This window comes from Polypterus senegalus, chromosome 3, assembly GCF_016835505.1.
Source record: "Polypterus senegalus isolate Bchr_013 chromosome 3, ASM1683550v1, whole genome shotgun sequence".
NCBI lineage: Eukaryota > Metazoa > Chordata > Cladistia > Polypteriformes > Polypteridae > Polypterus > Polypterus senegalus.
The window spans coordinates 287,509,881-287,524,645 of NC_053156.1; the positions used below are offsets into that span (position 1 = coordinate 287,509,881).

The following is a 14,765-nucleotide window of genomic DNA, read 5'->3' on the forward strand; positions in this document are numbered from 1 at the left end:
GGAGAAAAGAAGAGCTGCTCAGGAAGCAGCAAGCGCATCAACCTCTGAGCAAACGAATGATAAACATACAGAGAAACAGGAGGAAAACTAGGAATGCTCAAGTCAAGTGTATAACTTGCAGTGTGCGTTACTGGTTATTTAATAATTTCCATTATTAGTGTATAAATGGATATAAATAATTGCATTTAAACGATTCGCAAAAATCTGTTGTATGTAAACGATACTGTTTTAAACGTTATTGTTTTTTCATCAGAAAACCCGGATTCCACGTCTACCTGTATTAATTTAAATGGCACTTTTGCAACTCGCAATAGGGCGGACGCGTTGACGTATCGTGTCTACTGGACAACACAGTGAATGCGGCGTCTATCTATATATGTTTATGATCGGGCAAGCAGGCAGATCGGTTAGTGACAGTGACACACCTGCGCGCGCAAATCGGGCAGGCACCGGATACGCAACGGAACCGGAAATCAGACACAGGAAGTTTTTATATGCAAGGTCTCGGAGAAATCTCGAGCAATTTTCGTGGGTATTAAGAAAACATGAGCGAAACCACAGCCAATTGGAACCATGCTAACGAGATGTTCGTCCAATCAGCTCGACAGCCTGCACAAAGCGGAAGTATTCGTCTTCCCGGCGAAAAAGTAAAGCAGTGCGGATTTGTACTTCAGTATGGGTTTAAAGTTTAGTCTTGAAGTGAAGTCCTCACGAAGAACAAAACTTGTGTATGAAACAGTGCAACTCGTGGCATGAAATGCGCAGCGGAAGCTGCCCACACCTGGTAAATCCTTCATTTATAGTTGGAATATTCCTTGCGACATTTAATGTATTTTAATAACTTCATAGCTGTAAATATGAGTATGCATGGCCACCTTGTGCCAGGTGGTGGTAGCTACCTCTTCTGTGGTACTCTATCTCTTCGTAGATGATTTTGTCTGTAAAATACTTGTGGAGCAAAGACTGCCCGCATACTGACTGGTTGGCTTGAACGACTGGAGACTGGTGTCCCGTTCAGTGGTAACGGCTGCCTGACGGCTGATGCAGTCTGGTAAGGCTGTCAAACATTTTTGGAAAACGTGGGTTAAAAAGCTTGGGGACGCATGCTGCAGTTGTCATCTGTGTGTGGAAAGGATTTGCAAGTCTAAAAATGTCAAACAGCAAATCACAATTTCATTTTGAAGTTGGGCGATACAGTGGCGGTTGTGAATTCCTCGTCTTGTGTTCCAAAACCCACAACCGGAATTTTCCTTGTGGAGTTAAAATAATGCGTATTCTATGTGTTTCTACTTGGATCTTACTGATAGTACTCCAGTTTTCCTCCGCTACTCTTAAAGAAGTGAATGTTACTTTGATTAGGCGATCCCACTTAGTTCCGTTTGTGTGTGTGACGGATACGGTGTGACTTGGTGTCTTCTGCAAGGATGGTATGTGCTTTGAACTCAGTGCTGTGCAGGCCCTGTGAGTTACTGTCGGTGCTAAATACACACACAGCAGTATACGCAGATTATTAGCAGAGCCGTATGTTCGTATGTATCTCTGTTTGCCCCAAAAAAGTAAATCTTTTACTGTATAGACAGTCCTGCTGTGTGGGAAGCACCCCTACAACTTCATGATTGATTTTGAATGAAAAGTCTGCATTAGCCATGCTCTTTCTTTGCCTTTGTCTAAAGCTGTCGTTTGTTGTTTAGAAAAAGTCTATAAAGATTTATTTGACAGAATTATCCTGGCAGTCTTTTAAAATACTGATGCACTTCTTTCCTGACTATAGCTTTATTTTATTTTAAGCAGGGAAGGATGTTTAACAGTAAGGTTTATTGATTTAGTCTGCTTCATGCAACTATCCATTCATCCATTTTCACACCTCCTATATCCAGTTCAGGGTCGTAGGGATTGGTGACAACCACAGCAGCATTGGTTGCAAGATAAGAACCAGCTCTGGACAGGCTTCCTCTCTCCTGCAATGCCTGTTTACACACCTACAAACAGTCCTCCACACATAGCCAGCTTAAAGTCACCAGTTAACTTAATGCGTTTTTTTTTTTGGTATATCTGTGCAAATTCTGGGCAGACAGCGATGGACTAGAATGTAAAACCAGATTCATGAAGCTTTATGGCAGCAAATGTACAGGGTTATTCAAAAAGAATGCCCATATTTTATCCCTTAATTACTCACACTGGTGTATTTTGTAAACTAATCTCAGTTATTTTTCTCCAGTGTCCTTTTTCTTGAAGCTACCGGCAGCATTCACCATCTGTCCTCAGCTTGATTCACTACAAGTACAGAGTTGCAATGGTTTCCCTTCAGTGTGCCCCTGCCGGTTTTATGAGTGGGTGCACAGTCACAAGTTCCATATGGTGCATTTGATACACCACATGGGTACGTATGTATGATAACGATGAGATGTTCTTCTTGCAATTACTTTGTCTGCAGAGAACATTTAGCAACTGAAGTGAAATGTGATCCATGTGCATCCTGCAGTGGATAAAAGTGTGGCTGGTGACGAATGAGCACTGGAGAAGTGGATCAGGTTTATTTTCAGGTAGTCCTAGACTGTGTCATACTATTCAGTAATATAGTATTAAATTACACTAAAATATGTACAATTTCAAATTATTGCAATATTTTCTATTACAATTTCACAGCGTGCATATAAATAGCCATTCTAACACTGATGCATAAAGCACAATGCGCAAGTACTTATGAGATGAGAAATGGTGCGAGTTAGGGATTAAATACGTTTTCTGAATGTTTTCACCTTACAAGTACATGGGTCACACTGAACAACTGTAAAACTGTCTGACTTTAATCTCTCATTGGGCTGAAAAATGTAGTATTTCTGTTTTCTGCCACCTGGCAGTGCACTGAACAAAATGACAATGCAATAAAGGCAATGGTTTTTGAACAACCCTGTACATAATATTATAAAGTCTACTGAAATCATTTCAGGTTCACCGAGAGCTCTAGCCTGTGCTGACAGAAACATGTATGATGCAAAAGCCAAATCGAGATCGAGTGCCAGTTTATTAAACATGTACACATTCTCCTTCTGTCTCTCTCACCCAGGGCCAATTTCCGATTTCCAATATACTTACAGTTTTAGGATGTGTGATGATAAAATCAGTATGTTTAGTGCAGTTGCTCGGATCACTGAGCTGCAGTGCTACCACCTCATTTTTTTAATATCAAATAATTATGTTTGTTTTTTTTTGTATGTATAGGTGATAACTGAAAAATAGAAGACAATGCCATACTTGGGGTCTGAAGAGACAGTAAAGGAGCTGAACAGGGCCCTGTCCAATCCCAATGTGCAGTCAGACAAGCTGCGCTATCGAAATGTCATCTTTAAAGTCATCAAGTAAGTTTTATTTTAGCAACCTTTAAGCCATTCGGTACCACCTTAAGAATTACTCACAAATGCAGTCTAACGGTGTATATGTAGGTAGTGTCCGAATGCCACATGTCCTTTCTTAACAGATACATGACACAGGGATTGGACGTGTCTCCACTTTTCATGGAAATGGTGAAAGCCAGTGCCACAGTGGATATTGTCCAGAAGAAGCTGGTCTACTTGTATATGTGTTCTTATGCTGCACTAAAGCCTGACTTGGCCTTGCTGGCCATCAACACTCTGCATAAAGACTGTGCTGATCGTAACCCCATGGTCCGTGGGCTGGCACTGCGCAGTATGTGTAGTCTCAGGTGGGTCAGTTTTTTTTTTTTTGTTTTCTTTCCTGCACTAAAATACTGCTAGGAGGTGAAAGTACAACACAGATTACTTCATTAATCAGATTTACTATGATAAGAAAACTTGGCAAGTGTAATTTTATGAAGGATAATGAAAAGATTTGTATGTTGTTTGTGTCACAGTAACTAGTAGTACATTTTTATCATTCATATTTATAGGGTCCATTGGTAAGACCACTTGAATCCAAGCTGGTGTATGGTTAGAAACCCATTATCAAATCTACTGTAGATAACTATGCAGATATTCTAACATGATTCTTCAAAACGGATGTGTAGACAACTTATATCCCTTTTGCAATATGGAGGCTTAAACCTACAATATTCCAGATCATTGGTTTTAAGCACATTATACAGCATCCTTTGACTTGTGCTCATCACAGCATACAGTAGTTTTTTAGACATCCCAAGCCTTCTGAATTGCCGTCATAATTTGGTTGTGAATGGTGATGATTCCACTACATCTTCCAAGTCTGTCTAAAGTGTACTTAAAATTCCTGTTGCTAAACACAACCTGCCCAATTTTCCTCATCTCCCACCCACCTCTATGCTGGAAAAAATATCGATCAGTCTTGAGGACCCAGACAGCATTTCTGCAATATATAAAACCATTTTACAGTCCCTCCCTTTCAAAGATCCAAGAGGACAGTGGGAAAAGGATCTCTCACTCAATATCTCTGAAAAGGAGTGGAAGGTAGCAATGCGGAAATTCCACTCAAGCTCCATATGTGCCAAGTATACAATTAACTCAAAATTTATATATCGAGCACATCTGTCTTGTTTAAAATTGTCTAGGGCAAGATCCAACCTGTGAACGTTGCAATCAAGTTTTAGCCTCATTGGGCCTGCGCCAAATTAACATCACTCAGGACCAAAACCTTTAAATGCCTTCCAGATGGCCTTGGTATCGCAATCCCTTCTAACCCACTAACAGCTGTGTTTGGGGTACTTCCAGATGGGCTTAAAGTGGAGAAAGGCAAACAAAGTGTAATTGCCTCTACTACATTATTGACATGTAGACTTCTCTTGGTCAACTGGAAGAATCCAAACTCTCTTTTAAGTCAGTGGGTCACTGATGTTATATACTATTTGAAACTGGAAAAAGTCAAATTCGCACTTAGAGGATCAGTGCAGAAATTTTTCAAAACGTGGCAGGATCTAATCAATAACATTTTAGAATAAGCCTTTAAAGCACTGAGGAAGTAGATTCTCTCCCCCTTTTTTTCTTCATTTATCTTTATTCACTTATTAATTCATCTATTTACTTATTTTTACTAGCTTTAAGTTTTACTCTGCTGGCATAGCTCTCTTTCTCAGGGGTGGGGGTTGATTTGTTTTCGGTCTTATTTTTGTAAAAATTGATTTATTGGTATGTAATGTTGTGTGATCTCAATTAAAAAAAAATCCTGTTGTGACAATTTACTTAGTTTTTATTTTTTTATTTTTGCCGTCTTCATTTCCATAGAATGCCGGGGATAACTGAGTACATTCAACACCCTATTCTCATGGGGTTACGAGACAAAGCTGCTTATGTAAGAAGAGTTGCTGTTCTTGGTTGTGCCAAAATGAGGAACTTGCAGCCTGATGTTGAAATTGGTATGTTTAAATTTTATACTGTAGCAGGATCTGAAGTGAGGTTTAGCCATATTGCACATGCTAAATCTGCTCTATTATTGTGACCTGAAAACCTTAGTCTTAGAAAAAATACATTTTATTATTTTTACCAGTTTTCTTGGGTTTACTTAATCATTTAGAATTTTAAGGAAAGTCCTGTATTATAATAACTGTCATTTTTATTTTTTTAATGGAAATGTATTTTATTTTATTCTGTGAATCTTGATTTTTATATTATACATTTCCAAACTTTGTTGCACGTTCCACCTCAAAATAAGGTATAAAATGTATTACTAAAATATTCTATCGTGCATGTTGGCATCTTATCCACACCACACAACCTCCAGTTGGAATATGTTGGTATGTTACACTTAATGAATGCAGTTGCTAGATACTGTATCGTAGACATAAAGTTGTCATGTTACATGACTAAAATTGCATGGGATGACAGATTATATATGTATATATGACCTTAAAAAGGCGGTTCATGCTAAACCCTCAAATAAAGCTGAATTACAGCAATTCTGCAAAGATGAATGGGCCAAAATTCCTCCAGAGCACTGTAAAAGACTCATTGCAAGTTATCGCAAACGCTTGATTGCAGTTATTGCTGCTAAGGGTGGCCCAACCAGTTATTACGTTCAGGGGGCAATTACTTTTTCACACAGGGCCAGGTAGGTAGGTTTGGATTTTTTTCTCCCTAAATAATAAAAACCATCATTTAAAAACTGCATTTTGTGTTTACTTGTGTTATATTTGACTAATGGTTAAATGTGTTTGATGATCAGAAACATTTTGTGTGACAAACATGCAAAAGAAAAAGAAATCGGGAAGGGGGCAAATAGTTTTTCACACCACTGTATATGTTGAGTAGTTCTATCTTGTTTTTGTGATGGGTTGCTGTGGTGTCTTCTACCTATTTTGGCTACCTGAGTTCAAGTTTGTTCTGTTGTAGTTTGTATCTGGTTGATCTCTTTAATTTGGACAGGAGTATCAGAAACTGTTGGTTTGTCTGGATCTTCAGTTTTGTGCATTTTCTCGCTTGAGACAATGCTGTTATTGAATGTAATTTGGTTTGTATTTACTTCCTATTTTTAAATGTTGGGGTAATTTTAAGGCAAAACAAAAACATCATCATTGCTTAATTTTAAATTTACAATGTGTTAGTCTTGATTACTCAGAACAATCTCTGTGATTTATCTGTTTGTTTGGTTTTTTTTTTCTTTGCTTGACAGCACATATCTCATTTTGTATATAGCTACCAATGTTGCCAATGAAAAATAATTGCAGCACCACTATGAAATTTTCTTTCTAGGGTTTAAATCAGTGAGTCTCAGCTGGTGGGTTGTGAACCCTTTTTCAGTGGGTCGTGGGCCTTTGCCTGGGCAAAAAAAATGTTAAGAAAAAAATAAACGGCGTGCCGTCTGTTCACACTTCTTAACCGTAGGTGGCGATAATGCCCGGTAATGCGAGTTGACAACTGACATTTCACACTATAGAAGAAGACCTGCAAACATTGTTTATATATGCTAATTGAGTATGACGCAGAATATATTAGATATGGATTTTCTTATATTGACGACAAAGGAGGGCAAAAACCTCAGTGTGTTTTGTGCAGTGAGGTGTTGGCTTGTGGGAGCATGAAGCCATCAAAACTGAAGCGGCATTTGGAAACAAAACACCATTATCTCAAAGATAAACGCGTTGAGTACTTCAAAGGATGACTTCAAGACCTAAGGACATCACAAAAGTGTATTACTTCTTCATGCTCGAAGCAAGAACAGGCACTGTGTGCATCTTACCTGGTGGCACATCGTATTGTAAGTTAAAGAAGCCCCACACCATTGCAGAGGACCTCATCTTACCTGCAGCCATGGACATGGTCAGAGAGGTGTTGGATCAATCCGCAGCGGATAAGCTAAAAACGATGCCTTTGTCAAGTGACACTATTTGTAGGCGAATTGAAGACATGTCGAATGACATCGAACAGACCACAGCTCACATTAAGGCACAAGATCATTTTGCCTTACAAATGGACAAATCCACAGACATGACATAAACAAAGCAGTTTTACTCGTTTACATGAGAAGTGTGGGACAGGGACTTACAGGAACAATTTCTCTGCACAAGAGAGCTCCCTACTACTACAGCTGCAGAGGACATTTTCAGCTGTGTGGACTTGTATTTGTATTTTGTGGGCCTAAGCAGGGACATGTGCGTTGGTATCACAACTTATGGCGCTGCCTCCATGACAGGAAAAAACTCGGGGGTCATGAGGAGAATACTTGAGAAAGCTCCAAATGCAACTTGGAATCATTGTTTCTTACATCGGGAGGCCCTGACAGCAAAGGATATGGTACCAGTGCTTCATGGAACATTAAAAGATGTCATCCAAGTGGTAAACTACATTAACCGGAGTGCAAAGAACACCCAATGTTTTCAGAAACTGTGCCATGATCTTGGTAGTGAGCATGTACAGGTGTTGTATCATGCCGAGATACGCTGGCGTTCGAGCTGAAATCGCAGCATTTCTTGCCCAGAACAATTCGCCTCTTGTAGACCTGTTTAGCAACGGTGTGTGGCTCGCACACGTTGCTTACCTCGCTAATGTGTTTGAACAATTAAACACATTAAATGTGTTTATACAGGGAAGTGGGCATAACATTTTTGAACACTATAACAAATTCAATGCTTTCAAAAAAGGGATCTCCTTGTGGGCAAGTCCTGTTTCTAAAAACCGACCCAAAATGTTCCCCAGTGCTTGTCATGAGGGCCAGCACCTGGACGCAGCAGGAAAAAATATAATGAGGAAAACAATTACGACATATCTGAATAAACTTCTTACGCAGTTTAATGACTACTTTCCAGAGAAACAGGGGGATGATGACTGGATTCGCGACCCATTTGGAATTGACATGGAAACCGTCATGTTGCCAAGCAATGAAGAGAGTCAGCTGGTGGAACTATCATGTGACCACACGCTAAAAAAGAAATTCATGGAGGTAAGCCTCTCCCAGTTCTGGTGCAGCTCTGTGATGAGCGAGTATCCTTGTCTTGCCACTCGAGCAGTAAAACACCTGCTACCATTCAGCACTACCTATCTCTGTGAGTATGGATTCTCAGCTCTGGATCAGCTGAAGACAAAACACAGAAACAGACTGGACATTGAGCATGACCTCAGAGTTGTTTTATCTGCTGTAACTCCAGACTTTGAGACTATTGTCAGGAGCAAAACAACATGCCCAAGTTCTTCCATTAATTCCTCCAAACTCGGGTCTATAATGCCAGTGTTTCACCTAAGGTTGTGGAAGTGAGTGTTGCTTAATTTTCTTCAAAGCACATTGTTTTCACCATTTACATACTGATAAGGTAACCGGAAGAAAATTTAATTTAGTATACTTGAATCCTTTCAAACTTCATTCTTTTGTTTAATTTATTTCTCTTTATAAAAAAAAAACTGCTAATGAAGAAACTATTTTTTTTCCATAGTGCAGTTTTGGTTGTCCTAGATTCAATGAGTGAGAATTTTCTGGTAAAACTACATAATTTGAGTTATTTTTGTAAATACTTCTCAGTAGTTGCACTTTTTAATTTCATATTTGTGCATGAAAGCATTGTTGAGCCAGTTAAAATAGTTACTGAAGAGTTTTTAACAGTAGTACTGAAGAGATTTGGTTTTAATTAAAATGCAGCTAATTGAGTGTAAAAGGGAATATTTCCCTCTCTGACATCACCACTTGCTGGTCATTTTGGTTTATCATTAGGTTGATCAGGTTTTTTGTGTTGGCATACTGTGATATTTTATTCTACTATCTCGGGTTCAAACTGCACCATCTTTTCATTTAATAAATTTGAGAAGTTGAAAATTTTGGGTCGTAGCTTGTCATTAAGGGGTGATGGTGGGTCCCAAAGCCAGACCAGTTGAGAACCACTGGTTTAAAGCATTTGAAAGTACATAATAACTAATGTCTTTTATATATTAGAATATGTTAGTGGAGCCTGAGGAGGGTGGTATTACATATATTATATTAACGGTTGTATTATGTTACTTTCCCTTAAAATATGGCCTTCATTAGAAGCACAATTCACCTTTTTGATTATTCTCTGTAGATGCCGCTTTAGTGAATGAACTGTATGGCCTTTTGCGAGATCCAGACCCAGTTGTAATGGTGAACTGTCTTCGGGCACTTGAAGAAATGTTGAAGCAGGAAGGTGGCGTGGTTATCAATAAACCAATTGCTCATCATTTACTCAACAGGTGTTGTAAAATTGTGCTCATCTTTACAATTCATGATACTGTTTGGGTGGGAGGGAGAATCTGATAACATTGTTGTTAGTTCTGCTTATTTAGTATTGTGGTAGTCTCTGAACAATGTAGCTTCTCACTTTTAGCCTTTAAATGTCAATAACCCATTTTTAATAAAATTATTTATTTCAGCTAGTAGTAAATCCTACCCAAGCACAAAAAAAAAAAATATCAAGCTACAGTATGACCATTAATAGAAAGGGGATTGGGAAAATATTTCATAATTAAGACCTTCAACAGCAAGTGGGTCTATACTTCAGTTTAGGAGTGGCTTTATTAGTATTATAGTACTTGTACATACTTTAGCCTCCTTTAAATCTATATTACTTTGCAGCTGTGTACAATAGTAGATTTCTAGTGTCTTAGCTTTTTAAGCTTAGCATTGCATCAAGTTCCTTAATTTTACCATATTTTACTTTTTTTTTTTTTTTAAGTTTAGCTACTCTATAATGAGTTATTTCTGCATATCGAATGTATCAAGAAATTTGATGGTACAGTAAAACCTTGATATTCCATCACTCAGTTAACTGTTAGTCTCCGTTAGCTGTCAGGCCACCCCAAAAAAATAAAAAACTACTGTGCAGTACACTGTGAGCTGTATACATTGGATCAACTATCCCTTGCTATCCCGTGCTAGCGTGTAGTGTTCTTCCCCAGCACCACCAGTCATGCCACATTTTGAAATTACAGTGTCAAGTTACATGCCTTCAGTTTTAATAGCATTTTGCTTTTCACTTTTGTTATATTTAATCTACTATACGTGATAATGGCCGATAAACTGTGGTGCAGGAATTGTCACAAAAAAACTTAAATTATTAAACATGTACAAAACAGCAAAAGTGCTTTAAGTGTTGCTTCAGTTTATGGAGAAGAACGAACAGTGACCAACATAAAACGTGATGCTGACAAAATGGAAAAACATGTTAATATTCTTCTGTATTGTGCAGTAATTTTCTTTTTAAATTCTGTTATATTATGATTTGTTAATATATTGTGATGTGCAAGCAGCTTGTGATGCATTGTGGGGGACCTGAAATGGTGAAATGAATGCTGCAAGTGATGGGACTGGGTGGAGGGCTTCTGTTCTGTGAGAGGCGGACATGCTTCTTGGGAGATAAGTGACAGGAGAAGGTAGGAGGAAAAGGAAGGTGCAGTGGAAGGAAGTTTTGAGTATGGAGTCGGGAGACAATAAGCAGGAATGTTTGCAGTATAAAGAGAGAGAGAGCTTTCTTTTATTGTTTTGGAGGTATGCACTTTAACCCAAATAAGACACGGCACCATTTGTTACAGAACAGAGACTCCAAGTGAAACATAGAAAACTCCAGTACTTCTGAGTTTTATATGTTTATTACGCTGGTCATTGCAATATTATATGAATGAATTCATTTTGTTAATACTATATTATATTTTGTCAATATAGTTTTCTTCTGTAAATAAATATGACATTCGCTAAACTAATCTACTGTATATCAATTTTATAGTAGCTGTTCTGTTAATCCATCTTTTCTCTTATCTGTCATGGCCTCGGTCCCAAACCCTGACGGATAATCAAGGTTTTACTGTATTTTTTTAGTAAATGCAGTAAATTTTGTGCAGTTTTTGAACATAAATAAAAAGAGGCACGAGTGTAATTATTTTTTGGTTCAACTATTTCTGTCAGTTAGCCATCTCGGGTATTATTTACAATATATTACCTACTTTGTAATTAATAACAAAATGTAACTTTATTGAACTAGCTTAATGGAATGACAGGAATTCCTTATTAATTGAAAAAAGAGTTTAGAATGATGTGACAGGTGACGTCTTACTTAATTTCAATTATATTCCAGTGTGACTGTTTTATATTTTTTTTTTTTTTAGAATAAAAGATCTGGATCCCTGGGGTCAGAGTGAAGTCCTCACTTTTTTACTTCGCTATACACCTCGCACAGAGGAAGAGCTGTTTGATGTTCTCAACCTGCTTGATGACTCCCTGCACAGTGTACACAGTGGAGTCTTGGCTGCCACAATCTGCCTCTTTCTTCGGCTGTCTTCTGCTCACCCTGCAGTACAGGCCGATGTTCTGGAGAGGGCTCGGGGTCCTCTGTTGTCTGCTTGCACTGCTCAATGCAGAGAGCTGCGTTTTGCAGCATTGTGTCACGTACAACAAATCCTCCGCAGCTTACCTAGTCTATTTGCTGAACAGTATAAAAAGTTTTTCTGTAGCTACTCGGAGCCCAACTATATTAAATTCAGAAAGATGGAGATCCTTATTGAGCTGGTGAATGACAACAATGTGGCTGTTATTCTCGAGGAACTACGAGCTTACTGTACTGATATTTCTCCAGAGTTGGCACAAGCTGCTATTTTTGCTATTGGTAAGTCTGATTGCCAATCTGTGTGCATTACCACCTCACTACCATTTAATTCATTTTTCATGTATATGTTGACCATATAAAGAAATTATCTAATGTTGAATATAAATGTTAATAAACTTAAACTGGATGATGGTTATAGTATTGGGTTTTTGAGGAATGCCCAGAAAATTTTGCAACACAATTTTTTTCTTGAATTGTAATATATTTTAGTTTGATCATACTTATAGGATAACTAGATTTATTTTATTTTGTGAGTGTATTTATATTTAATACTTAATCTGTTCAATAGCTCAGGTTGAAAATATTAAATGTTTTGCTGTAGTACTAGTATCAGCTAGTAGTAGGAATAGTATAGTTTTGTACAAAGGTACTCCAAAAATAAAATGTTTTTTACACAGTTATTTGGCTTCTGCTCTTTGGTAGCTACCAAAACAATTTAGATAGTGGAATATGTCAGTTACTGAGCCATTCCTTGACTGAATTTGCCTCTTTGTGCACAACGCCACAGTGACTTCACGTCCGATTATTTTATTTGTTTAAAGAGCAGTGTGTGTAGAAGCTTTCCATAATGCACATTCACATTCCCATTCCCTAAAACATTGTAAAGTTTGTCTATACTCAGTTTACCTCACTTATATAAACATTTGATTTATACATTACTGTGCCACAGATTCAGTGACCATTGTATATTACATTTCTGTATTTTAACAAAGTACTAAACTTTTCTGTCAAGTGATTTTTAGATTGACCATGCAGTGTTGATGTCAGTTTGTTGACCATGACTTGAATTTATTTTCAGTCAAAATGTGATAAACATTTTATCATTTTGATGAAAAAGAAGCAAGACAAAAATTTGGGTTACATTTTAGAAGATGATTTTCACTTGGCTTTTGAAAATTTGAAGATATTGTAGGGACTAAGAAATGACTGTACAAAAGAAATGACCAAAGATACTGCTAGAAAATCTGATACATTTTCTGGCTTATTTAGCTGTAAAAATATTTACTTTTAAATGTGTATTTTTGAGTAGCAAAATCTGGTTTTAAACCTAAATTGTAATTTTTATTCCAGCAAAATTGTCTCTTTCTATATACTGGGTGTATTGAGAAGTCAAGCAAAATGACACCTTTAATTGGCTAACTAAAAAGATTACAATATGCAAACTTTTGAGGCAACTCGGGCCCCTTCTTCTTCTTCTTGTCTAAAGAAGGGGCCTGAGTTGCCTCCTTGAAAGCTTGCATATTGTAATCTTTTTAGTTAGCCAATTAAAGGTTTCATTTTGCTTGACTTTTCACTACATTCATAATGGCTAACACGGTACAGCATCCTAGTACTATATACTGGTTACAAAACATTTAAACAAAATATGAAACATGTATAAAGTAAGTAATTAAAAATAACAAGACTAAGAGCTGCATGATACAGCAAAACCTAATAGTAACCCCTTTTTGGTTTAAAAGTGATTAATTTCATAGAGGTGTCAAATCTCTTTTCACAGACCGTGTTAGAGAAACAGCTGTGCTGCATTTCTGTATCATTCAAATAATGAATTTAATTAGACATGAAATAACGCAATTGGTCTGCTTCCACATCTCACAGATCATATTTCACTTTGATTGGTAGTTTCAGATGGGCTTTTGAGTATCTGATTCTTTGTCCAGACTTGGCTCCTGCCTTATGCCCAGTGCTTCTGGGATTGTTCTGTAATTGAAGAATCCTTTACCTTTGGCCACCTTTTTTTTTGTTTTCTAAAGTTTTGGGACATTCTGGAATTCGTAAATGCATTAATAATGGGATTCCATTTTGTTATAATTTCAGGGCGCATTGGACAGAACTATAGTGAGAAATGTATGAGTATTTTAACCAGCCTTCTTGGATTGAAGCAAGAGCATATCACATCAGGTTAGTTAAAAAGAAAACCTTTGAAATCATTGGAAATATATAGTTAGCATCTGTTTATTATAGGGTGTTTTTGTTTTCCAGCTGTGGTGCAGATGTTTCGTGACCTGGTTTGGTTATGTCCCCAGTGCACAGACTTGGTTTGTCAGGCTCTGGTGGATTGTGAGGACTATATCTTGGACAGTGAGGTAATCTTTCTGTTATTAAATGGATGAAAATGAACTGTGGATTGATGATACTTGCACATTTGAAAACAAAAAGTTCAAATAAAGATTTGGAACTACTGCCACAGACATTTACAGCAGTAAATAAAACATTTGTGACTCATGTAAAGACTTAGTGAAATTTTTTATTCTACACATGTATGTTTCACCCTTTTATTATCATCCTGTGATTGAAATATTTAAATATCCATTTGTCAGCTTTTTTGAACTAATTTATTAATTATGGTATTGATAGCAACTAGAGCCTTTCGTTCCATAAGGTAACAATCAGTTCTATTAGTCTGTTGTCATACTCCCGCTTATGCTCACGGATTGTAACAGGTCTTGGAATCAATCATAGCGCCTTGAAGCTGTGAGACAGCAGTGCTACTTACATTATAACATGTAAAAGTAAAACTGTATTGTATTTTCTTAGGAGAAGAAGCAAACCAACTGTAAGCAGAGCCCAAGTTTGTTTTTTTAAGTGTTAGTATGTTATGAAATGAGACTATTAAACTATTCTTTAGTGTACACACAGTTATGTTTGTCTGAATGCTTAATGTAAAGGTGAATAAGTAGATGATTTTCCCTAGCCAGGTTCATAGTCCACTAGAAGGAAGGTTAAAAACCACAGAAGAACA

General features: G+C 37.4%; 1 protein-coding gene across 1 annotated transcript; it reads left to right on the forward strand.

Moving 5' to 3' along the window:
• The first annotated feature begins 477 nt into the window (after positions 1-477).
• On the forward strand, positions 478-14,151 carry ap4b1 (adaptor related protein complex 4 subunit beta 1). Its single transcript, XM_039749374.1, has 8 exons — positions 478-784; positions 3,223-3,359; positions 3,479-3,703; positions 5,211-5,341; positions 9,470-9,617; positions 11,526-12,022; positions 13,841-13,924; positions 14,006-14,151. Exons 2-8 carry the CDS (start codon positions 3,247-3,249, stop codon positions 14,134-14,136), a joined length of 1,329 nt encoding a protein of 442 aa, XP_039605308.1. The 5' UTR covers positions 478-784; positions 3,223-3,246; the 3' UTR covers positions 14,137-14,151.
• Positions 14,152-14,765: the final 614 nt, after the last annotated feature.

Bases quoted from the DNA above. Each gene is read 5' to 3' on its own strand.
- ap4b1 (XM_039749374.1), top strand. From the start codon at position 3,247: ATGCCATACTTGGGGTCTGAAGAGACAGTAAAGGAGCTGAACAGGGCC. The intron at 9,618-11,525 runs GTGTTGTAAAAT...TTTTTTTTTTAG, and splicing joins GCTCATCATTTACTCAACAG to AATAAAAGATCTGGATCCCT. The intron at 12,023-13,840 runs GTAAGTCTGATT...TTATAATTTCAG, and splicing joins AGCTGCTATTTTTGCTATTG to GGCGCATTGGACAGAACTAT.